Source organism: Pogoniulus pusillus, chromosome 28 (genome assembly GCF_015220805.1).
Source record: "Pogoniulus pusillus isolate bPogPus1 chromosome 28, bPogPus1.pri, whole genome shotgun sequence".
NCBI lineage: Eukaryota > Metazoa > Chordata > Aves > Piciformes > Lybiidae > Pogoniulus > Pogoniulus pusillus.
In genome coordinates, this window is record NC_087291.1 from 17,932,466 (window position 1) to 17,955,813 (window position 23,348).

The following is a 23,348-nucleotide window of genomic DNA, read 5'->3' on the forward strand; positions in this document are numbered from 1 at the left end:
CGCGCTCACCTCCTCCCCTCCGCTCCCTGCGCCCGCCGGGGCGCATCCGGAGCAGCATCCCAGCCCGCCCCACCCGCGATGCGACGGGGCTGCCACCACCCAGATGGGAGAAGCTTCCCGGCTGGACTCCCCTCGCCTCACCCTTCCCGCAGCCCCGCAGACCCCGCCCGAGCCTCCTCCAGCGGCGCCGGGATCTCCGCCAGCGCCCCGGGGCACTCACCGGGCTCCTCACAGGGGCTCTCCCCGGCCCTTCCCGGCGCCTCCGCGCCCGCCACCCAGCGCCTCCATGTGCACAGCGGCCGCTCCTCTCTCCCTCTCCCCCGCTCCGCTCCGGGTACGGCGGCCTCTGGACTTGCCCGCTCCGGCAGCCGGGGCCGCCACGGAGCGGCTGAAGCGGCGGGAAGCGCCCGGCCCGGCGGCGAGGCGCAGGCAGGGGCGCTGCGGCTGCCGCCGTCTCGCTGCCCCTTTGTTCGGCGGCGGATCGCGGCGGCGCTGACAGCTGCCAGCGGCGTTCCCGCACCCGGGCGGCCGCCTCACCTCAGCACCTCGCCGCCTGCCAGCAGCGCCTCATGCTCCCGGCCCGCAGCTCAGCCTCTCCCTCCTCCTCCGCCCGCGGTCAACAACCGGCGGCAGCAGCTACACAAGTTCAGGCCGCCGACCCGGAAACTCATCGGCGGCTCAGGCCCGCGGCGCTCCGACGGGAAGCGGATCCGCCGAGCCGGGGGAGGGAGCGGGGCGGGGACGGGGCGGAGCGGGACGGATCTCGGGAGCGGGGCCTGGGCTCCGGGCGCGGCGAGAGGATGCGGCGGGGGAGGCGGCGGCCGGCACCACCGAGGAAGGCAAGGGAGGGAGCGAGCGGAGTCGCGGCACTGTTCCGCACCCTACCGAAGCGATCCCGGGGGCGTGGGAGCCGCTCCCGCTCCACGGGGCTGCGGTGTGGCCACAGCTCCCGGGGGGCCGGTGCTCGGCCGGCTTCTGAGCGCCCCTGGGAAAGTTCAGGGGGCCTTGCTCGGCCGCCTGGCGCGGAGCGCAGCGGTGGCTCCATCGGCGGCGGCGGGGCGGGAGGCACCGGCGGTTCGGAGCCGCTTCTCGCTCGTTCCGCTGCCTTGCCGGCACGGCAGGCGCCCGGCCGTGCTGAGGCTGGGCAGAGCTGCGGGGGAGGCCGAGGCTGAGGTCGGCGCCGCGGCTGCCTGCGCGGGGCCTGCGCTCGGCGGGGCGGGCGGCACGGCCGTGCCCGCCGCTGTGTCCCGCCTGGCCGCCAGCTGTGAGGGTGCTGGGCGGCAGCTCGGGGAGAAGCCAGGAGAGGCACTTTAGCTGGACCTGCCTGCTTTGGGAGGGGGAGTGATGCTGGCATCGGGGTTAGACCAGGGTCCCTTCGGAGCTGATGCCTTCCGAAGCTGGGCAGCATTGCTGTGTCCTCACAACCTTCATCCTCCTGGGTTTTGTTTCCTGGAGTCCTACCAAAGCTCTGTGGGCTTCCTCCAGCATACTCACCCCGCTCTGGATTTAGAGCAGAGCACTGGCAAGAGCTGCCCCACTCCCTGACCAACAACGTGTGAGTTCCCTCCACACGAGCCCCTGACTCAAACCATGTAAGAAGCCCAGGGAAGGTGGTACTTCCAGGCCAGAAGGGATGGTTGTTTCTTGTTCCTTTCCAAACTCTCAGTATCCCACAGTGTGAGCCCTCTCAGATCAGCATCTTGCTTATTTCATGCTTTTAGATGCTTCTGCAATGCAAACCAATAGATGTTTCTACCTGGCTATCACTGAGTACCAACGTGAAGTCACCCACCTGAAGGTGAAAATCTGTGTCCTGTTATTTATGTTGGGCTTTTAAATCTTTTTTTCAGGTGGTCTGATCCCAGTAAAAAACTGAGGGCATGGGAATCTGAGGACCTCTGTTTCTCCTAGAAGAGGTGAAGAGAAGCTAGAAACAGTAATGCTAAAAACGCTTTGTGAAGGGGTTAAGCTGCACAAAACTCAACATGTTCTTGCTCATATGGACAGAAAGGGAGTTCCTTTGCTCAGCTGGAAGGTGCTAATGGCCTGATGTGACTGCTGGGATCAGTGCTGTTGCCAGGCCCTGTCCTGTTCAGTATCTTTACTGATGATCTGGACCAGGGGATTGAGTCCAGCATCACTAAGTTTGCAGATGACACCAAGCTGGGAGCAGCTGTGGATCTATGGGAGGATAGGAGAGCCCTGCAGAGGCACTTAGATAGGCTGGATGGGTGGGCAGAAGCCAAGGGGATGAGACTGAACAAGGCCAAGTGCAGGGTTCTACTCTTTGGCCACAACAACCCCAAGCAGCACTACAGGCTGGGAATAGAGTGGCTGAGAGCAGCCAAGCAGAGAGGGACCTGGGGGTGCTGGTAGAAAGGAGCTAAAGCTGAGGCAGCAGTGCCCAGGTGGGCAGCAGAGCCAATGGCATCCTGGGCTGGCTCAGGAGCAGTGTGGGCAGCAGGACAAGGGAGGTTCTTCTGCCCACCCCTGTGCTCAGCACTGCTCAGGCCACACCTTGAGTGCTGTGTCCAGTTCTGGGACACTCAATTCAAGAGAGATGTTGAGGTGCTGGAAGGTGTTTGGAGAAGGGCAGCAAGGCTGGGGAGGGGCCTGGAGCACAGCCCTGTGAGGAGAGGCTGAGGGAGCTGGGGGTGTGCAGCCTGCAGCAGAGGAGGCTCAGGGCAGAGCTCATTGCTGCCTGCAGCTGCCTGCAGGGAGGCTGTAGCCAGGTGGGGTTGGGCTCTGCTGCCAGGCAGGCAGCAACAGGACAAGGGGACACAGCCTCAAGCTGTGCCAGGGCAGGTCTAGGCTGGATGTTAGGAGGAAGTTGTTGGCAGAGAGAGTGGTTGGCATTGGAATGGGCTGCCCAGGGAGGTGGTGGAGTGGCTGTGCCTGGAGGTGTTGAAGCCAAGCCTGGCTGGGGCACTTAGTGCCATGGTCTGGTTGACTAGGCAGGGCTGGGTGCTAGGTTGGGCTGGGTAAACTTGGAGGTCTCTTCCAATTTGCTTGATTCTGTGATTCTCAAGTCTTGGTCTGTGATTTTAGCCTTAGGGAGGCTTTCCCTCTTGTTTCCATGACATTTTAAGGTTGCTAGATTTGGCACTTTGGGTTAAATATGAGAGTAAGCAAATTTTCATCTTAAATTAGTTCACTTTGGGCAAAATCCAAAGACTCCTTTCAGAAGCTGAGTTTTAATGAATTGTGCCCCAGTTTGCAGCCCCACTGAAGTTAAACTAAGTAAATGGAGCCATATTCTGGTTTATTTTTATCACCTCTGTTACTCAGGCTGCATTCAGGCCTGTGTTCTACTTCCTGGGGCTGGAGGAAAATCAGAGTATGTTCCTGTAGTCCCTGTGGAGCTCACACAGTGCCTTGCCACAGCACCTTTTATAAGTGACAGTGCTCCCTTCAGAATGCTTTCTTCTTGCAGTTTCATCTATTTACCAGAGGCCAAAATTCCTCTGCCCTTTTGCTTAGCTTGCAAAATGTGGAGTTAAAAAGCAGGAAAAAAGATGACATTATTTTATCTGTCTAAAATAGGCATGAAAATAAATAGATACTCTTTAATTTAGAAGGAGAGTGGAGAACAAGATGATTTGTATGGAATCTCCTTAGGGTTTTCCCCTTTGATGGAAAGGAGGTGGAACTGGACCAACCATTTGTATTTCTCCAGCTGAAGAACAATAAATCATAGAATGGTTTAGATTGGAAGGGACCTCAAAGATCATCCAGTTCCAAACCCCTGCCATAGGCAGGGACACCTCCCACTAGAACCACCAGTGAGTGACCACTAGGTCACTCAAGACCTCATCCAACCTGGCCTTGAACACCTCCTTGGGCAACCTGTGCCAGTGTCTGACCACCCTCACTGAAAAGAACTTCTTCCTAACACCCAGTTTCAATCTCCTCTCTGCCAGTTCAAACCCATTCCTCCTCATCCTGTCATTACCAGACCTTGTTAATAGTCCCTCCCCAGCCTTCCTGTAGCTCCCTTCAGATACTGGAAGGCCACTCCGAGGTCTCCTCAAAGCTTTCTCCAGGCTTTAGAGCCCTCACTTTTGTAGCCTGTCCTCATAGCAGAGCTGCTGCAGCCCTCTGAGTATCTTCATGGCCCTCCTCTGGCCTGGCTCCACATGAATGATACAGAGAGAGCAGTGGATGGAATTGTTGCAGCCTAAAGTTCATCATGCTGTGGGATTTGGCTTTTTTCTTGTGGTTGTGTTGTTTGTTAGTCGTTGTTTTTTACCTAACCTTTCCTTTCTGTGTATTCATTGTTTGCAGTGATAAAATCAGGAGAGATGGGAAACCCAGACAGCACTGGAGATGCTTATGTAGCTGTGATTCGTCCCAAAAACACTGCCAGCCTCAATTCCCGGGAGTATCGAGCCAAATCCTATGAAGTAAAGCTACTGACATTTCTCTGTTGATGAATTCCAGCACTGATTGTCTCTTCTGCTGTAGTGCTGTATTGGGAAAAATGCGACCAGTAGGAATAGGGCAAGGATTGTCTCCTTGGACTCGGCACTGAGGAGGCCACACCTCGAATGCTGGGGTCAGGTTTAGGGCCCTTACTCCAGGAAGGACATTGCAGGGCTGCAGCAGGTCCAGAGAAGGGCAAGGAAGCTGGGAAAGGGTCTGGAGAACAGGGCTGGGGAGGAGCAGCTGAAGGAAGTGAGGGTGAGGAAATGGCCTTAAGCTGCACTGGGGAGGTTTAGGTTGGACATGACAAGAACTTCTTGAGTGAAAGGGTTCCCAAAGCCTGGCACAGGCTGCCCAGGGAGGTGGTTGAATCCTCATCCCTGGAGGTATTTCCAAGAGGCAGAGCTGTGGTGCTGAGGGCCATGGCTTAGCCCCAGCCTTGGCAGAGTTAGAGAATGGTTGGACTGAAAGATTTTAAAGGTCTTTTCCAACCAAAACCTTGTCTGACTTCACCATCCAGCTCTTCCACATTCACTGCTTCCTGAAATTGGTTGTTGCTTTTACAGTGGTAAAGTAAACATGTTTATTCAAATGTTCTGTCTGTGTTTCAGTTGTACTTAAGCTCCTTTTGTTTTCACTACTGTTTGACAGATTTTGTTGCTTGAAGTTCCCATTGAAGGCCAAAAGAAAAAAAGAAAGAAAGTTTTGTTGGAAACTAAGGTGCAAGGAGGCACTGAGATAGCCCAGAGCATCTTGGATTATGTACTGGAAACCACCAAACCAATTTCACCAGCCAACCAGGGTATTAAAGGTAAAAAACCCCTTTAAGTCTGATCTATTGCTGATACCTCTCTAAAGATGGCTCACAAATTCAATGAGCATGGAAAGGTCATGCAATTAGTTTGAAAAAAAATATGTTTGGAGGTTCATTTGAAAAAAAAAAAGCTAAGCCTCCAGCTAAAATCTTTAATTTCCCTTTGTTTCCCTTTTCAGCTCTCTGGAACAGTTACTAAAAGATTTTTATTGAGTGAAACTCTACCTGTCTGCACTTCAAATTGAGATTTATAGCTGAACTTGTGGTAAACCAGCCTGAAGTGGCTTTTTCATCCTCAATTTCATCTCAAACTTGCACTCGTGAATGATTTTTCTTTCTAAAGCCAGCATTGCTCAGCAGACTACCTACATGAAAACACTTCTGGCTGCATCACTTAGAGACAGAATCTGATCTGCTGGTTTCCTTTGTTGCACAGCTGCTCTGAGCAAACAGCCTCATACTTGTGCTGACAGGAATTGTTTCAGCTAACACATTTCATTTCCAGATTGGTCTCAACTACTGACTAAAGCACTTTTTTCTTTGCTGCATTCCTCATCCCTGCTTTGTAAGCCAGGTTATATTGATTTACAGGAAGGTTTTCAGTGGGAGCAGGACAATGCAGTGCTAGCAGAGGAGAAAAGAAAAAGCTGGTGGCATGGTAAAACGTGAGGGGTGGCAGTACTTGGAGTTGGATGGATTTCACAAAGCTACTTGAGCAGCAATGATGAAATAACCTCATAGCATTAATACACATTGAGTAAAATGCCTACTAGAGCCCAAACCTGCATTTCTTGCCCAGTTCAGAGGGCTGTAAGTGGACTCAGAGAGAGAGCCGAAGGATTAATGTGCACAGCTGAGTGTGGTTACTGCTAAACCATGCAGCTGAGGTCAGAAAAGCAAACGAAAGGGATGGAATAACATGGAAAACACTGTGCTGCCAGTACACAAAGCACTCAGCCTGAGACAGAATATGGCATGCTCTCAGTTCAAAACCAGTCCTGTTTCACTTCAAGAGAGGTGATTTGGGGAGTGAATGCTAAGAAAAATCAGGAGTACAGGAAAACTGCAGTGAAAAAAGGGTAAAGTCCTGCTGTGTTTTCATCTTCATGGATATAAACACCTCCATGCCCTTTCCTTTCTCCTACATTTCTCAGCTAGCTTTAGGTTATACCTCATAACCATTTCTTTTTCCCTAGAAATTCAACAGGTTGAATCTGCTAAGCTTTCAGGCAGCCAGTTCTAGGTTGGGTTGGTTTGTTGTGTTGGTTAATGAGCTGATTTTGTTCAATCCTGTGCTAGGAAAGCGTGTGGTGTTAATGAAGAAGTTTCCTCTTGATGGGGAGAAGGCAGGCCAGGAGGCTTCACTTTACATTGTTCCAGCTGTTGTGAAAGGTAATGCAGACATCACTTCTGAACTTACATCATGTTAGGGCTTCTCAAGATTTTTATGGGTGTGCTCTACTGTTTTTTTCTGTATTTAAACATTCAAAGTTGCACTCGGGTGGAAAATGATATCTGAGTGCTTTAAAGCTTCAAAAAGTTACTACATAATGATAAAACCTTGGGTTTAATGCACTGCCTTTGTTTCTGTGAGGATAAGACATTTAAAGCTGTATTTCTTCACTTGATTATATTTCAGAATACAATTTGAGTTTCCTGAATGCCAGTGTAAGTCAGAGATCCTATTCAGAGCTCTCTACTCTGAGAAGAATGCTCATTGAAGTCTCTAAATGATTTTGTTTGAAGAAGCAGTGATGAATAAAACCTTTAGAAGGCAAAGCAAATTGCTTGCTAGGAGCCCTCAACTCAGGGACGTGATGGAGCAGGTCCAGAGGAGGCCATGGAAATGATCATGGAGCTTAAGCAGCTCCACTAGGAGGACAGGCTGAGGGAGCTGGGGGTGTGCAGCCTGCAGAAGAGAAGGCTCCAGGCAGACCTAACAGCAGCCTGCCAGGACCTGCAGGGGCTCCAAGCAGGCTGCAGAGGGACTGTTCCCAAAGGCCTGCAGGGACAGGACCAGGGCAATGGTTTGGAATGAGAGCAGAGCAGATTGAGACTGGAGATGAGGAACAAGTTGTGCAGCAGGAGGCTGCTGGAGCAGTGCCACAGGCTGCCCAGGGAGGTGGTTGAGGCCCCATGGCTGGAGCTATTGAAGGTGAGGCTGGAGCAGGCTGTGAGCAAGCTGCTGTGGTGGAGGATGTCCCTGCTGAGTGCAGGGGGCTGGACTGGGTGAGCTCTGGAGCTCCCTTCCCACCCAAACCATTCTGTGATTCTATGAAAGTAATCTGGAAGTAGCCTCCAGTTAATGTCTTTGTGCTTTTGGGGAGGTTCCCTCATCTTTACCTTATTGATAGGCCTAAAGCAGACAAACCATTACATATATCCCACTGTGTTACTGACAGCAGTGCACAGCCTCTTCTAGCCCTCAGTCCTACTGTTTCTTGCAGCAATATACATTTGATAGTAATTCCTGAGATGAAGCTGATCACACTGATGGAATAGTAACTGAACAGTGTAAGATTTTATGGCTACTTTCTTGAGCTGTGAGTTGTTCTGTAAGGATTTTATCTCATTTCTGTCAGTTAGCCTTTGGAGCAAAATGAGCTTCTCCAGTCTAAAGTCAATTAGTTGGAAATGTGTAACTCCAGAAGACAGAGAAGGGAAAATAAGATTATTCTGCTTCTGGATGTGTCTTCAGAGTGTGTTTCCTCTTTTAGATAACACCAAATATGCCTACACTCCTGGCTGCCCTATCTTCTACTGTTTACAAGACATCATGAGGGTCTGCAGTGAATCCAGCACCCACTTTGCTACACTTACTGCAAGGATGCTAATTGCCTTGGATAAGTAAGAAACACCATTAAAGAAAACACATCAAAGCAGAAGTTACACACTTCTAAGTGTAGCACACGGGGGGTTCTAGCATCCTTGTGATGAAGAAGGGAATCACTTTGCTGCATTGTTGTTCTCTTCATGGCTATCAGAACCTGAAGCTTTCACATCTTTCTATATCTGTTTCAAAAGCTTTAGCAAATGAGGAATGATGTGCTTGTCAGAATGGGCATGCTGACAGGAGTAATACTGAAAGTAAGTGGGATGGGGAGTCTTGGTGTGGTTAAGTGCTTAGCTGCAACCAGTCTTACTCTGACCTTAGCTGAGAATTTCCTTTCTCTGAGTTTGCCTCTGCAGGAAATGTGTTTAAGCAAATACATTTGGTTAAAAAATGTCATGTTTGGGGCGTGATTTCAGGCTGTAAAACCAACTGAGCACCTTCCTTACAGTAAGGGTGGGGAGATGCCAGAACAGGTTGCCCAGGGAGGCTGTGGATGCCTCCTCCCTGGAGGTGGTCTAGGCCAGGTTGGATGGGGCCTTGAGGAAGCTGTGCTGGTGGGAGGTGTCCCTGCCCATGGCTTTAAGGTCCCTTCCAACCCAACCCATTCTATGGTCCTATAATAATGAAGTATAATTATGGTTATTGCATATGGAACAATTAATTAACTACTAATGGTCAGACATGAGCAGAACAGTCCTTTCCTACCTGACAGTGAACTCCTCTCCTCTGTGCTGCAGGTGGCTGGACGAACGGCACTCCCGGTCTCACTCCATCCCAGCTTTATTCAGACCATCTCCTCTGGAGAGAATTAAAACAAATGTCATAAACCCAGCCTATGCCATAGAACCTGGTCAGACAGAGAGCTCCTTACACATGGGTTACACTGCCCTGGAAATAAAGAGTAAAATGCTGGCACTGGAGAAAGCAGATGTGTGTATCTATAACCCTCTGTTTGGGTCTGACCTGCAATATACCAATAGGGTAAGAGCCATCCTTCCATTTTCATTTGTGAACCATAGATCCAAGTTTCCATCTGCCAGTTCATGTTCTCCTTCCTTTCTTTTCTTTCTGGGTTTTCAGATCCTCTCACTGAACATCAGCCTCCCAAATTCTAATGTGTTCCTATCATAACTCTCCTTTCAAGCCTGTACCCAGCCTGGATTGGGGGGTTGTTTAGCCAAATCTCAGCAAGCTCTCTTTTCAGTTGTGTCTAAATTATGTCTTCACAGGTTGACAAAGTGGTAATAAATCCATACTTTGGCCTTGGAGCCCCAGACTATTCAAAGATTCAGATCCCTAAAAGAGAAAAGTGGCAACGTAGCATGAGCAGTGTCACAGAGGACAAGTATTTTGTTACTTTCCTTTCTCATTCATGCCTAACTTTGCTTTGGTGTACTTGGTAGACTTGCTCAGAATGAGCTTCCTGTTACTTGTAGGGCTTTGACTGCATAAATCCAGAGTTCAGAATTCTGTTTGCAGTACTAAGCATGGCTAAGCACTGAAAGCCTGACTGCAGAAACACAACAGTTAAAGGATGGATCAAGGAAGATTTAACTTTGTAAACATTAGAGAAGCATTTCTCAGCATAACGGCCTGAAACACAGCTGTGCTTGGCTGCTGCATGACTAAAGGATTACTTGTGTGAATAGGGGCACATTTATCTGCATGAGCTTCATTTTTATTCTTCATGTAGATTAAAATATATGTGTTAGATATTCTCAACTCCTGAAATATTACTGAAGTGTCTTCTCCTCCTCTTTGCCCTTGGAATCCCTAGGGAACACCAGTGGGTGGATGACTTCCCTCTTCACCGCAGCGCCTGCGAAGGTGACTCTGATTTACTGAGCCATCTCCTGGATAAAAAGTTTTCTGTCAACCAGCTGGACAGTGACCACTGGGCACCTATCCACTATGCATGCTGGTGAGTTCTGCCAGTCCAGTGCATTCCTACTATCAGAGTCACAGAATTGTCAGGGTTGGAAGGGACCTCAAGGACCAGCTAGCTCCAATCCCTCTGCCATGGGCAGGGACACTAGATCAGGATGCTCAGAGCCACATCCAGCCTGGCCTTAAAAACATCCAGGGGTGAGGTTTCCACCATCTCTCTGGGCAAGCTGTGCCAGCATCTCACCACCCTCGTGGTGAAGAACTTCCAGTGTGACTCTTCAGCTCTAATCCTTTCTGTCATGAATCATACAGGCTCAAAAAGGAGAAATAAAAAAACCCCTTCAGACTTTTTCCACTCTGCTGGACTGATCTATCTGTTTTTTATTAAACAGAAGTACAAAGTATAATGTATTACACTTTATTCTAGATGGAATGTGATAATTTAGGCTTCTGATTCCTTAGGATGAGAAGAAATAATATCAAGTTGCACCAGGGGAGGCATAGGTTGGATATGAAAAGAAACTTCTTGACTGAAAGGGTTCTCAGACCTTGGCTCCCCAGGGAGATGACCGAGTCCTCACCCCTGAAGGTGTTCCAAAGAGGTAGAGACGTGGTGCTGAGGGCCATGGTTTAGCCCCAGCCTTGGCAGGGCTAGGGAATGGTTGGAACTGATGATCTTCTATCATCGAATTCCTTCTAATACCCAACCTAAACCTCCCCTGGTGCAATTTGAAGCCATCTCCTCTCATCACTTGTTACTGGGAAGAAGAGACCAACCCCCACCTGCGTCCAGCCCTCTTTTCAGGCAGTTGTCAAGGGCCAGAAGGTCTCCCCTCAGCCTCTTCTTCTGCAGATTCTCTTGAGGCAAGACTGAACTGTTTTGCCATGACTAAATTGCTTCAACTACCCCAACTCAGCTAGTTTAGAGCGAGCTTCAGGGTGTCTGTACTGAATCAAATAAATAGTTGCCATGGAAGTGCTGACCTCAAACTGATTTCTACAAGCTTCCTAATGTTGCACTATCATTGCTGTCAGTTCAAAGCTGAACACTCCTGAGCATGGAAATTCACTTTTCCAGTTTTAGGACTGTCTGGGAAAAAAACAACATTTAGTTTCACATTTGCTGTGTCTGTTCTGCTTTAAACCTGCCTGCAGGTATGGAAAAGTTGAAGCCACTCGAATGCTGCTGGAGAAAGGGAAATGCAATCCAAATCTTCTGAATGGCCAACTTAGCTCCCCTCTGCATTTTGCTGCTGGGGGTGGACATGCTGAAATAGTGCAAATCCTACTGAATCATCCCGAAATTGACAGAGTAAGTTCTGCTTATTTATACTACAAGCACTTTGAGCAACCATTTCTTGCTTGTGACTGTGAAATCTTTTGTGAGCAGCTCACTGTGAAAGCACAAAGACCCTGCTGAGAAACTACCAAAAAACCCAAATCATGGACTTGTGGTTTGGGTTGGAAAAGACCTTCAAGATCAGCCAATTCCAATCCCCTTCCATAGGCAGGGACACCTCCTGCCAGCACAGCTTGCTCAAGGCCTCATCCAGCCTGGCCTTGAACACTGCCAGGCTTGGAGCCTCCACAGCTTCTCCAGGCAACTTGTGCCAGTGCCTCAGCACCCTCATGGGGAGGAATTGCTTCCTCCTGGCTCATCTCAGTCCAGCTCCTTCCATTCTGAAGCCATCACCCTTCATACTGCTGTTCCATGCCTTTGTCACAGGCCCCTCTCCAGCTCTCCTGGAGGCCACTTGAGGCTGCTCTAAGGTCTCCCTGCAGCCTTCTCCTCCCCAGGCTGAACAACCCCAACTCTCTTATCCTGTCTCCATAGCAGAGGTGCTGCAGCCCTTGGATCACCTTGGTGGCCTCTTCTGGATGCTCTCTAACAGTTCCATGTCAGTTTATGTTGCGGACACCAGAGCTTACCCCAGCACTGCAGATGGGGTTTCAGCAGAGCAGAGGGGCAGAATCCCTTCCCTGCCTCTGCTGTCCACACCACTTTGGGTGCAGCCTAGCACAGGGTTGGTTTCTGGGCTGCCAGTGCATGTTGAGCTTCTCCTCACCCATCACCCCCAAGTCCTTCTCCTCAGCTCTGCTGCCCATCCATTCTCCACCCAGCCTGCATTTGTGCTTGGGGTTGCCCCAACCCAGGTTCAGGACCTTGCACTTGGTCTTTGCTGAACTTCATCATGTTGGCCCTAGCCCACCCCTGCAGCCTGCCCAGGCCCCTCTGGATGCTATCCCTTCCCTCCTGTGTGCTGACTGCACCACACAGCTTGGTGTCATCAGCAAACTTGCTGAGGGTGCAGCAATAAAGTGCTGAACATGCTGAACAGAGATGCTCATGGTTAATTCTTTTCCTTTCCCTCTATGTTTCTGTCAGTTCCATGGGAGCAGGGATTGGGATTCTCTGCATTAATGTGTAACTGTGGACTGCCTGCAGTGACAGCCAGGTTGTGTTTCTGCTTCTGATTGCAGCACATCACTGACCAGCAAGGAAGGTCCCCACTCAATGTCTGTGAAGAGAACAAACAAAACGAGTGGGAAGAAACTGCCAAACTGCTGAAGGAAGCCATAAATAAACCTGTAAGAGTTCCTTTTCTTCTTAGATTGAAGTTCAGGTTTCATTTCCATGTGTAGAAGAGTTGGGCTTGTTTCTGGCTGATGCTGGAAGTGTGCAGAGGCAGAAATGAGTGTCAGTACCGACGCACATTCTGCCTCTGAAGATTTCTGGGTGCTTATTGCTCAAGGCCTTACATGTGATGCTTTCCTGTGCTTTATGTAGAGGAGCATCACATCAATCATTGATTATCTTTTGGAGCATACCACCAGTAGCAACCTGTGCCAGTGTCTCACCCTTTCCTAACAGCCTTTTAAGTAGAGGCTAATGAGAGGAATAATTAATATCCTGGCAGCAATCCAGAGGTGGAGGTTGCAGGGTATGCAAAGGCAGCTGAGCCCAAACCCCTCAGGAAAACTTTAAATGCCTGCTTGCCTTTGAGTTCAACAGGAGGGGAGCCCTCAAAACATCTTCTTTGTAGTTATTTTGAAAGCAGAGTGTTAAGAGCTTGCAGAGGACATCAACTAAGCAGGTCTGACAAAGATGCAAGGTGTAAGACCTGTACAGTGGTATTGCACTGAGCACTGTGGATGCTGCTGAATTATGGGAATGTTGCCTTCCTCATCAGAATCCTGCAATGGGTTGGGTTGGAAGAGACCTCCAAAGTTCATCCAGTCCAACCCCTATGCACTCAGCAGGGACATCCTTCACCACAGCAGCTTGCTCACAGCCTGCTCCAGCCTCACCTTCAGTATCTCCAGCCATGAGGCCTCCACCACCTCCCTGGGCAGCCTGTGGCACTGCTCCAGCAGCCTCCTGCTGCACAACTTGTTCCTCACCTCCAGTCTCAATCTGCTCTGCTCTCATTCCAAACCATTGCCCTGGTCCTACCCCTGCAGGCCTTTGGGAACAGTCCCTCTGCAGACTTTTTGTAGCCCCTTCAGTCCTGTAAGCAGCAAGAGGAAGGACTTTAAGCAGCTGTTTGTTTGCTGTTTCAATGTGGCTGCAGTACGAGAAGGCGCGGATTTACCGCATGGATGGCTCCTACCGCTCCGTGGAGCTGAAGCATGGCAACAACACCACTGTGCAGCAGATCATGGAGGGCATGCGTCTGTCTCAAGAAACTCAGCAGTACTTCACCATCTGGATCTGTTCTGAGAACCTCAGTAAGTTACAAGGAGGATCAAAGGATAGCTTTGGTTGGAAAAGACCTTCATGGCCATTGAGCCCAACCATTCCCTAACTGCCAAGGCTGGGGATAAAGCATGGCCCTCAGGACACTCAAAGATGTGCATCTTTGAAACACATCCAGGGTTAGAAATTCAGCCACCTCCCTGGGCAGCCTGTTCCAGGTTTTCAGAACCATTTCAGTCAGGTTTCCTCTAATATCCAACCTAACCCTCCTGTGGGGCAACTCGAGGCCATTTCCTCTTGTCCTATCACTTGTTACTAGGGAGAAGAGACCAACCTGCACCTGGCTCCAGCCTCCTTTCAGGTAGCTGCACAGAGCAATGAGGTCTCCCCTCAGCCTCCTTTTCTCCAGACTAAAGAGGTCCATCTTGATATTCCATTCACTTTTTAAATGAAACTTCACACTCTTGAGAAGCTGAATATAACACAAGTGCTTCACCAGGGCCTTTAGTGAGCTGATGCCAAGAACTTACACTTTCAGAACCTTTTATGGATAGCAGTTTAGAAAACAGAGGGGGAAAATGTTTGTTCATGAGTCCTGGGCTTCAGATGCTCTGGTTTTGGTGCAAGATTTCATCAGGCCTGTGTCTGCTCAGCTGGTTATTTTCTGTTTATTTACTTGGAGACAAACCCCTGTTTGTTGCTTTTCCAGGCCTCCAGCTGAAGCCATACCACAAACCTCTGCAGCATATTCGAGACTGGCCTGAAATATTCACTGAACTGACAAACTTGGATCCACAAAGGGAAACTTCACAGCTTTTCCTGAGAAGGGATGTTAGACTTCCACTGGAAATAGAGAAAAAGGTCTGCCCTGGGTTGTGATAGCATGAGGTGGTGGTCAGAGGCAGACCTCTTTGACCATCAACACTCAGCCTGTTTAATGAGAAAACCATAATCTGCATTGGGTTGGGAGGGACCTTCAAGATCATCCAGTTCCAACCCCCTGCACTCAGCAGGGACATCCTCCTGCTAGCCCAGCTGGCTCAAGGTCCCATCCAACTTGCCTTTGGACACTGCCAGGCTTGGAGCTTCCACAGCTTCTCTGGGCAGCCTGTGGCAGTGCTCCAGCAGCCTCAGCTGCAGAATTCATTCCTCACCTCCAGTCTCAATCTGCTCTGCTCTCATTCCAAACCATTGCCCTGGTCCTGTCCCTGCAGGCCTTTGCTAACAGTCCCTCTGCAGCCTGCTGGAAGCCCCTTCAGGTCCTGACAGGCTGCTGTTAGGTCTGCCTGGAGCCTTCTCCAGGCTGCACACCCCCAGCTCCCTCAGCCTGTCCTCCTAGCAGAGCTGCTCCAAGCCCCTGACCATTTTTGTGGCCTCCTCTCGACCTGCTCCATGTCCTTCCTGTGTTGAGGGCTCCAGAGCTGGATGCAGGACTGCAGGTGAGGTATGAGCAGAGCAGAGGGGTAGGATCCTCTCTCTCCATCTCTGGCCATGCTGCTTTGGATGCAGCCCAGGCTGTCATTTGCCTTCTGGGCTGCCAGTGCCCACTGCTGCCTCCTGTCCAGCTTCTCCTCCACCAGCACCCCCAAGTCCTCTGCAGAGCTGCTCTCAGGCTCATCACCCTCAGCCTGCATTGGTCTCTAGGATTGCCCTGACTCAGATGCACTTTCCCTCACTGAACCTCCTGAGATTCTCCCCAGCCCTGCTCTCCAGCCTGTCCAGCTCTCTCTGGCTGGCCCCATCCCAGCCTTCAGACTCAGCAACCAGAGCACTTCTTAGCTTGTATCAGAATGAAAGTAGCTCTTTGGTTGTTGTTTTTTTTTCCATTACAACACATCTCTAAAATGTTCACTCCAGTCAGGACCTCACCTTTCTATTCTGCCTTCAAATTGACGAGGAACTGTGTTTGTAGTTTCTAAGCTCCTTTTCTTTCCCACAGAAATCATTCTCTAAACCTCTCTTCCCAGATTGAGGATCCATTGGCTATCCTCATCCTTTTTGACGAAGCCAGATATAATTTGCTGAAAGGTTTCTACACATCACCTGATGCCAAGCTGATCACACTGGCAAGTCTGCTTCTACAAATAGTCTATGGAAATTATGAGAGCAAGAAACATAAACAGGGCTTTCTAAAGTAAGTATGGGTGGTTAAACCTTAACATTAGGGGTAGAGAGTAAGTATTTTGAGATAAAACTTGCCTTGGAAGCCTTGAATTTTAGGGATGATGTGATTGGGTGATTCTGTGCTCCACAACCTCCCTGGGCAACCTGTGCCAGTGTCTCACCACCCTCACTGCAAAGAACCCTTTCCTAGCATCCAGTTTCAGTCACCCCTCCGCCACTTCAAACCCATTCCTCCTCATCCTGCCATTACCAGACATTGTCAATAGTCCCTCCCCAGCCTTCCTGCAGCCCCCTTCAGATACTGCAAGGCCACTCCAAGGTCTCCTCCAAGCCTTCTCTTCTCCAGGCTGCAGAGCCCCAATTCTTGTAGCCTGTCCTCATAGCACAGCTGCTGCAGCCTTCTGAGTATCTTCATGGACTGGCTCTAACAGTTCCATATCCTTCTTGTGCTGGGGGCTCCAGAGCTGCACACAGGACTCCAGGTGGGGTCTGACTTTTGCCTCTTTTGTTTTTCTTTTAGTGAAGAAAATCTCAAATCTATAGTACCAATCACTAAGCTAAAAAGCAAAGCTCCTCACTGGACAAACAGGATACTTCATGAGTACAAGGTGAGAGAAATAATCAAATGATGGGAAATCCTTAAACATGTTTGGATTGTTTGGGTGTCACTTAATGAGGAAAAGTGGTGGTATGGAAAGCTGGAAATGTGTGTGCCCTGAATTTTAGTTGAAATGCTCTTTTTTCCCCTTGGCCAGTTAGAGTTGATCTGTTGGTTAGAAGTAAATACAAGGCTTTATCTACTCAGCTTCAGTGTGTGCTGGGGATGTTGCAGGCCTGACATCATGTGAAAAACTAACAGCTCTGACCTGGGGTTTGACATCTGCTCACAAGGATAGTCACAGAACAGTAGGGGTTGGAAGGCACCTCCAAAGATCATAGAATCATAGAATGGTTTGGGTTGGAAGGGACCTCAAAGCTCAGCCAGTTCCAACCCCCTGCCATAGGCAGGGACATCTCCACTAGAACAGGTTGCTCAAGGCCTCATCCAACCTGGCCTTGAACACCTCCCTGGGCAGCCTGTGCCAGTGTCTCACCACCCTCACTGCAAAGAACCCTTTCCTAACATCCAGTTTGAATCTCCCTCTGCCACTTCAAACCCATTCCTCCTCATCCTGTCATTACAAGACATTGTCAACAGTCCCTCCCCAGCCTTCCTGTAGCCCCCTTCAGATACTGCAAGGCCACTCCAAGGGCTCCTCCAAGCCTTCTCTTCTCCAGGCTGCAGAGTCCCAATTCTTGTAGCCTGTCCTCATAGCAGAGCTGCTGCAGCCCTTTGAGCATCCTCCTGATCATCCAGTCCAGGGCAGGTCCAGGTGGGTTTTCAGTCTCTCCAGAAAAGGAGACTCCACAACAACTCCAGGGAGGTTGTGGAGCAGGGTGCATCCTCTACAACCTCTCTGGGCAGCCTCCACTAGTGCCCAGAGATGTTGTGGAGTCTCCTTCTCTGAAGACTTCCCAAACCTGCCTGGACATGTTCCTGTGTGGCCTGCTCTAGGTGATCCTGCTTTGGCAGGGGGGTTGGACTGGATGATCTCTAGAGGTCTTTTCCAGCCCCCCCCCATTCTCTGATTCTGCCCCAGTCACTTTTAGCATTTGAGCCTTTCCGTGGCTGTAATGCTGTGCTGTTGCTGGCAAAGCCCTTTGGGGATGCTCCTGTAGTGGGAATTGCAGTAAGTAGTGGATTGTCCCAAAGGATAACTATTTGGAGGGGTTGCTGACTGCTGTTGTTGCTTTGCTTGCAGAACCTCAGCACCAGTGAAGGTGTAAGCAAAGAGATGCATCACCTCCAGCGCATGTTCCTGCAGAACTGCTGGGAGATTCCCACCTATGGAGCAGCTTTTTTCACAGGACAGATATTCACCAAAGCAAGTTCAAGTAGCCATAAAGTCATCAAAGTCTATGTAGGAGTGAATGTAAAAGGGCTGCACCTCCTTAACATGGAAACAAAGGTCAGCTTCAGTGAGCTGTCAAAGATAGCTCCTAACCTTAATTCTCATCTCTGACTTGTTAGTCATAGTAGTCATTGTCTCAAGGGTCTTTTCCAACCATGATTTCATGACTTCTCATCCATGGTTCTATGACTTCTGATCCAAACTTGACTATAAAGACTTCCAAGACCTAAAGGTCTTTATAAAACCCTTCTTGTATCTCTCCACTTCTCTACATCATAGGCTACAAATAGATCATGGACTATGCTGTTCTCCATCGAAGTGAGCACAGGAGAATTCGGTTTGGCAGTATGGAGAAGGACATTTCCTGAGTGACAGTTTCCCCCCTCTCATTGCAGGCTTTACTGCTCAGCCTGAAGTATGGCTGTTTTATGTGGCAGCTGGGAGATGGAGATACGTGTTTCCAAATCCACAGCCTGGAAAACAAAATGAGCTTCATTGTGCATACCAAACAGGTAAGGCTTGGCGGTTTGCATCCTTTATAGGATCACTGGCTGCTTTGGGTTGGAAAGGACTTGCAAGATCATCCAGTTCCAACCCCCTGTCATGGCAGGGACATCTACCAGCCCAGCTTGTTCAAGGCCTCAGCCAACCTGGTCTTTGAACACTGCCAGGCTTGGAGCCTCTGCAGCTTCTCTGGGCAACCTGTTCCAGTGCCTCACCACTCACGAGGAAGAACTGCTTCCTAGTGTCTCATCTCAATCCAGCTTCTTCCAGTCTGCAGCCATCATCCCTTGTCCTGTCAGACAATGTCTCTCTGGAGGCCTCTTTCACATCCTGGAAGGCTGCTCTAAGGTCTCTATGGAGTCTTGCTCATCTTCGTGGGTGTCTGGTGGGAAATGCCTGCTGCCCTCTTAGTGTGTCGCAGAGGCAATGCACCACAGCCTCATGTCTGGCAGCAGAATGGCAGGTTAGAGTTTCTTGCATCCTTGGAGAGAGGTTGCTTTTGATCCTTGTGTATTGAAGGAGATGAAGTTATAAGCTAAAGGGAAGATAATTTATAGGGCAGGTGATTGAACATACTGAGAAACACTTTCTGATAGCTGCTCCAGGTTTTCCACACTCCTAAACTGCTGCAGCTTTTATCTGACTATTTTAATCCCCTTGCAGCTGCCACAGCCCTGCTTGTGCCATGCTTCTGCAAAGCTGACAGCATTTCTTTCCCCTTCTGCAGGCAGGCCTCGTCATAAAGCTCCTGATGAAATTAAATGGCCAGCTAATGCCTGCTGAAAGAAACGAGTGACGGGAATGAAGGAGAGCTCTGACACAGCAGCCGATGGCCAAGCAAAAAAATACTTCATCACAGAAGACTTCCACGTGGGTGAATTTCCCACAAGAGAAAGGTCCATTTGTACAGTTTTGTACCTTTGTACAGAAGCTGCATGGTTTATTTTTTTAAGAAAGCTCTACAGCACAGCTATTATTTTTATAAGTATTTTTGTCTTTCCTATATAAGCTATGGTAGGGCTGGAGCTTAACCAGCAAAGCCAAGACGTGTCGCTGGGTTAGCAAGCTGGACGAAGCTGGAGGCTTTTGTTCCCAGGGGGACTACCAGTGCCATTAAGCAAGTCTTAATTGACCTCTTGACCTTTGCTGGGCCGTGGAGGAGGTTGTGGTTGTTACAGGATTTTGTAGACACACTTTATATTTAAGATACTGTTGAGAAGTAGGCTTAAAAGAGCAGACAGACCTTTGAGCTACTACTACCTTTGATAAACTCTTTTTATGTGGATTCTGACAAACGTAAGAGCTGGCTTTATTTTTACTCTTAACTTTCTCCTACTTTGTATTTATTCTAAGATATTCTAGTGGGAGGTGTCCCTGCCTATGGCAGGGGGTTGGAACTGGCGGAGCTTTGAGGTCACTTCCAACCTAAACCATTCTGTGATTCTATACTGCATGAGGATGTCAAAAGGGAAATACTTTAAATCGTCCAGAAGCCATATTAAACGTTTAGCATGCTTGGAGTTGAAAAACAAAAAGGAATGGGTTTTACTTTTGCTGTGCAATATAAAAGGTGGATGTAGAGGAGGGGGAGACGCAGATTTACAAACTAATCTTAACTCAGAGGACTTGAGAAAGCTGGATAAATCCCACCCTGGATTGCAACACAACGTGCAGTAACCGAAGCTGGTGTAGGAGGTACTCAGTTATTCCTGTCCGACTCATTTTATGACTGGTTCCTTCAGTCTGTCCAGGCTGCAAAGAGTGCAGGAATGAAGGCTGATATGGCAAGGAAGTCAGAGGCAGTTTGTAAGCTACTCTGTGGAGTCAGGATCGGGTGCCGGGTGCCAGACGAGACCCTACATCCGCTCTGAAACGCAGCCTTGGCCACCAGAGCAGCACGCAGGAGATGAACGTTTGGGGTTGTACGTTCAGGGTGTTAAGTGCACTTGATGATTTCTTCCGTGTGACCTGCATGCTAAAGCAGTGTGCAATATTTTGTAAAGAAGTTTTAAAATAAATAAATAAGGAACAAAAAAAAAAATCAGCAATTGCCTCAAGTTTTGAAAGGGAAGTTCAAAACAAATGTGCTGGTTTCTGTAGGAACTTCACTCATCCCTTACCACTACTAAGTGCAGTTCAACAAACGATAGGAGTTGAAGGGAGCAGAAGACTTCTATTTTGTAATCTTCTTAGCAGGCTCTACTTTTTTCTACTTAACCACCGTGGCATAAATCCCAGAAATCTCTATGGACTCCTAGGTTTTATTTAAGGTAATTAACACGAGAGTCAGGTCTGGCACCGTGCAGCACAGGCAGCACCTGGCTCTGCTAGCAGAAATACAACTCTCTACGTAGCACTTTGTTAGAAAGAGGGAAAAAGAAAAGGTTCAAGTGTCTGTCAGTTGCTCATCAATAGTCTGCCTTATTGCTGTGTCATTCTTTCTGCTACATTCTTATTTATTACTACCTAATAAATTGTTTGCAACGAGTCCTGTTTCTTGGTTTGCACAGAAGCACAGAATGGGTTTGGTTGCAAAAGCCCTTTACAGTCACTGTGTCCAACCATGCTCTGACTCTGCCAAGGCTGGGGCTGGCCCTCAGCACCACAGCTCTGCCTCTTGGGCACACCTCCAGGGATGAGGATGCAGCTACCTTCCCGGGCAGCCTGTGCAGGCTCTGAGAAACCTTTCAGTCAAGAAGTTTCTTCTCCTGTCCAACCTAAACCTTCCTTGCTGCAACCTGAGGACATTTCTTCTCCTATCACTTGTTACTAGGGAGGACAGACCAACTCTAGCCCCAACCCCTACATCCTAAACCTTAACCCCTAACCTGAACACGCCAGAGAGGAATTCTGTGTCTCAGAACTACAGCTCCCGGCGTGCCCGGGCAGAGCACCGCTGCCGACAGCCAGGGCCAGGGCCCGGGACTACAGCTCCCGGCGTGCCCGGGCAGAGATCGCTGGCGGCAGGCAGGGCCCGGGCCCGGGACTACAGCTCCCGGCGTGCCCGGGACGCACGGTGGCCGACAGCACCTTCCGGGGCCGCACGGTGGCCGACAGCACCTTCCGGGGCCGCACGGCACGGCCGTGGCTGCTTCCTTTCGGCCCCAGCTGCCCCTTGTAGTTTCCGCTGCCCTCTCCCGGCCCCAGCTGTGCCCTTTTTCAGCCTCGGCTGCACCTGTCTCCAGACCCCCTCAGCACAAGTCCCTCTGCAGCCTTCCTGCAGGATGCCTTCAGGCACTGGCAGCAGCTCTGAGGTGCCCCTGGAGCCTTCTCCTCTGCAGGCTGCACCCCCCCAGCTCCCTCAGCCTGTGCTCAGGGCAGAGCTGCCGCAGCCCTGGGAGCATCCTTGTGGCCTCCCCTGGATTCTGGAATTTGGCTTTTCTCTCTGTGGAAGCATCACTATACCTTTCATGTTCTAGCATTAAGTGGTCCAGCAGAGCCTCTGGGCTTTTTTTCCCTTCAATACCAATTAAACCTCCTTCTGTGACAACCATGGGTTGGAGAGGGAGTGTGGGGGAGGCACAGAATCACAGAATTAGCCAGACTGGGAGAGACCTCAGGGATCATCGAGTCCAACCTAACCCTTCTAATTAACTAACCCATGGCACTTAGTGCCTCAGCCAGCCTCCTCTTAAACACCTCCAGGGACGGGGACTCCACCACCTCCCCGGGCAGCCCATCCCAGTGCCAATCACTCTCTGTGAAGAACAGGGAGTGACTGGCAGATGTTCCAGCAGATCTGACTTAATCCACTAAATCTTCTTTTTTTTCCCCCTAATTTCCATTTTTTTGCCCCCTCCCTAACAAAAATCCCCAAGCAGGATGTGCTCAGGAATCCATGCCATCTAGGGATTGAAAAAACAACCCAATGGAACCAAATTTCTCTTTTCTTTGCATCAAAAACCCTGCTGACCTCCTCCACGGACAATGCACAAACAGCTCTGGGTATCCAGAGCTTTCCCCCATGTTTGGGAAGCTCCCAAACAGGAGGCATACTCCTGACTGCTTACTCTGCACCAGTTTTGTACTTGTATCCAAGGGGAAACAATGCTCCAAACCGTGTGGAGCTTCCAACAAGTTAGCACAACTCTGAGGTCAGCTGCTCTGGAGACAGCTTTGCACTCAGAACAGATTTCACTTCAGGCTTTCATTTAAGACCCTCCCCTCTAGGAGGGTTAATTTTCATCTGAAGAGGTCGCAAATCAGCAGCAGTGTGAAATCCAGGAGCACCACCAAAGCCCTACTCAAATCACTCCAGGAGAGCCCTGGAGAGGGACCTGGCCAGGCTGGATGGGTGGGCAGAGGCCAAGGGGATGAGACTGAACAAGGCCAAGTGCAGGGTTCTACACTTTGGCCCAAGCACCACTACAGGCTGGGGACAGAGTGGCTGAGAGCAGCCAGGCAGAGAGGGACCTGGGGGTGCTGGGAGAGAGGAGCTGCAGAGGAGGCAGCAGTGCCCAGGTGGGCAGCAGAGCCAATGGCATCCTGGGCTGGTTCAGGAGCAGTGTGGGCAGCAGGACAAGGGAGGTTCTTCTGCCCCTGTGCTCAGCACTGCTCAGGCCACCCCTTGAATGCTGTGTCCAGTTCTGGGACACTCAATTCAAGAGGCACCCAGCAACAGAACAAGGGGACACAGCCTCAAGCTGTGCCAGGGCAGGTCTAGGCTGGATGTTAGGAGGAAGTTGTTGGCAGAGAGAGTGATTGGCATTGGAATGGGCTGCCCAGGGAGGTGGTGGAGTGGCCGTGCCTGGAGGTGTTGAAGCCAAGCCTGGCTGGGGCACTTAGTGCCATGGTCTGGTTGATTGGGCAGGGCTGGGTGCTAGGTTGGGCTGGATGAGCTTGGAGGCCTCTTCCAATCTGGGTGATTCTATGACTCTATGACTCTTCCTACCTTCCTGCCTCTTCATAGTTTCCAAGCAAGGGCTGCCCATAGTGCCCAGATATCTTCCTGTGCCTGTACAGCCATTTGGCCCTGGTTTGGAAGGGCAGCACCAGAAGGTCTTGCAGAACTCTTTCCAGACCAAACTCACTTCTTTACCATGCAGTCTCATCATCAGACTGGCCACACTGCATGGACAGCACCAGGGATACTTAGGCTGGAGCCCCTCCAAGGGT

At 50.0% G+C, this 23,348-nt stretch overlaps 2 protein-coding genes across 8 annotated transcripts in view; one reads left to right on the plus strand and one right to left on the minus strand.

Annotated features, from left to right (window-relative positions):
* Positions 1 to 23,348, minus strand: part of ANKIB1 (ankyrin repeat and IBR domain containing 1) — an 85,951-nt gene that overhangs the window by 59,590 nt on the left and 3,013 nt on the right. For 3 of the 5 annotated variants that reach the window (XM_064167227.1, XM_064167228.1, XM_064167224.1), the window contains exon 3: positions 8,775 to 8,867. The gene's annotated coding sequence lies outside the window, so the exon portion shown is untranslated. Of the gene's footprint in view, positions 1 to 220; positions 641 to 8,774; positions 8,868 to 23,348 lie in introns of those variants that run through there. The other 2 variants (XM_064167225.1, XM_064167226.1) reach the window with 2 other exon arrangements.
* KRIT1 (KRIT1 ankyrin repeat containing) lies at positions 756 to 20,720 on the plus strand. Of its 3 annotated transcripts, XM_064167229.1 has the most exons (18): positions 756 to 839; positions 1,851 to 1,916; positions 4,285 to 4,403; positions 5,074 to 5,233; positions 6,536 to 6,628; positions 7,954 to 8,083; positions 8,807 to 9,050; positions 9,299 to 9,414; positions 9,847 to 9,990; positions 11,112 to 11,268; positions 12,438 to 12,545; positions 13,529 to 13,685; positions 14,363 to 14,514; positions 15,621 to 15,787; positions 16,298 to 16,385; positions 17,580 to 17,786; positions 18,125 to 18,241; positions 18,961 to 20,720. In XM_064167229.1, the coding sequence occupies exons 3-18, from the start codon at positions 4,302 to 4,304 to the stop codon at positions 19,027 to 19,029; spliced, it is 2,211 nt and encodes a 736-aa protein (XP_064023299.1). In that variant the 5' UTR covers positions 756 to 839; positions 1,851 to 1,916; positions 4,285 to 4,301; the 3' UTR covers positions 19,030 to 20,720. The 3 variants fall into 3 exon arrangements, with proteins under 3 accessions (XP_064023299.1, XP_064023300.1, XP_064023301.1); XM_064167230.1 differs by lacking the exons at positions 756 to 839; positions 1,851 to 1,916 and adding an exon at positions 1,596 to 1,798; XM_064167231.1 differs by lacking the exons at positions 756 to 839; positions 1,851 to 1,916; positions 4,285 to 4,403; positions 5,074 to 5,233 and adding an exon at positions 6,124 to 6,315.

Bases quoted from the DNA above. Each gene is read 5' to 3' on its own strand.
- KRIT1 (XM_064167229.1), top strand. From the start codon at position 4,302: ATGGGAAACCCAGACAGCACTGGAGATGCTTATGTAGCTGTGATTCGT. The intron at 5,234-6,535 runs GTAAAAAACCCC...ATCCTGTGCTAG, and splicing joins AGCCAACCAGGGTATTAAAG to GAAAGCGTGTGGTGTTAATG. The intron at 9,415-9,846 runs GTATTTTGTTAC...TGGAATCCCTAG, and splicing joins AGCAGTGTCACAGAGGACAA to GGAACACCAGTGGGTGGATG.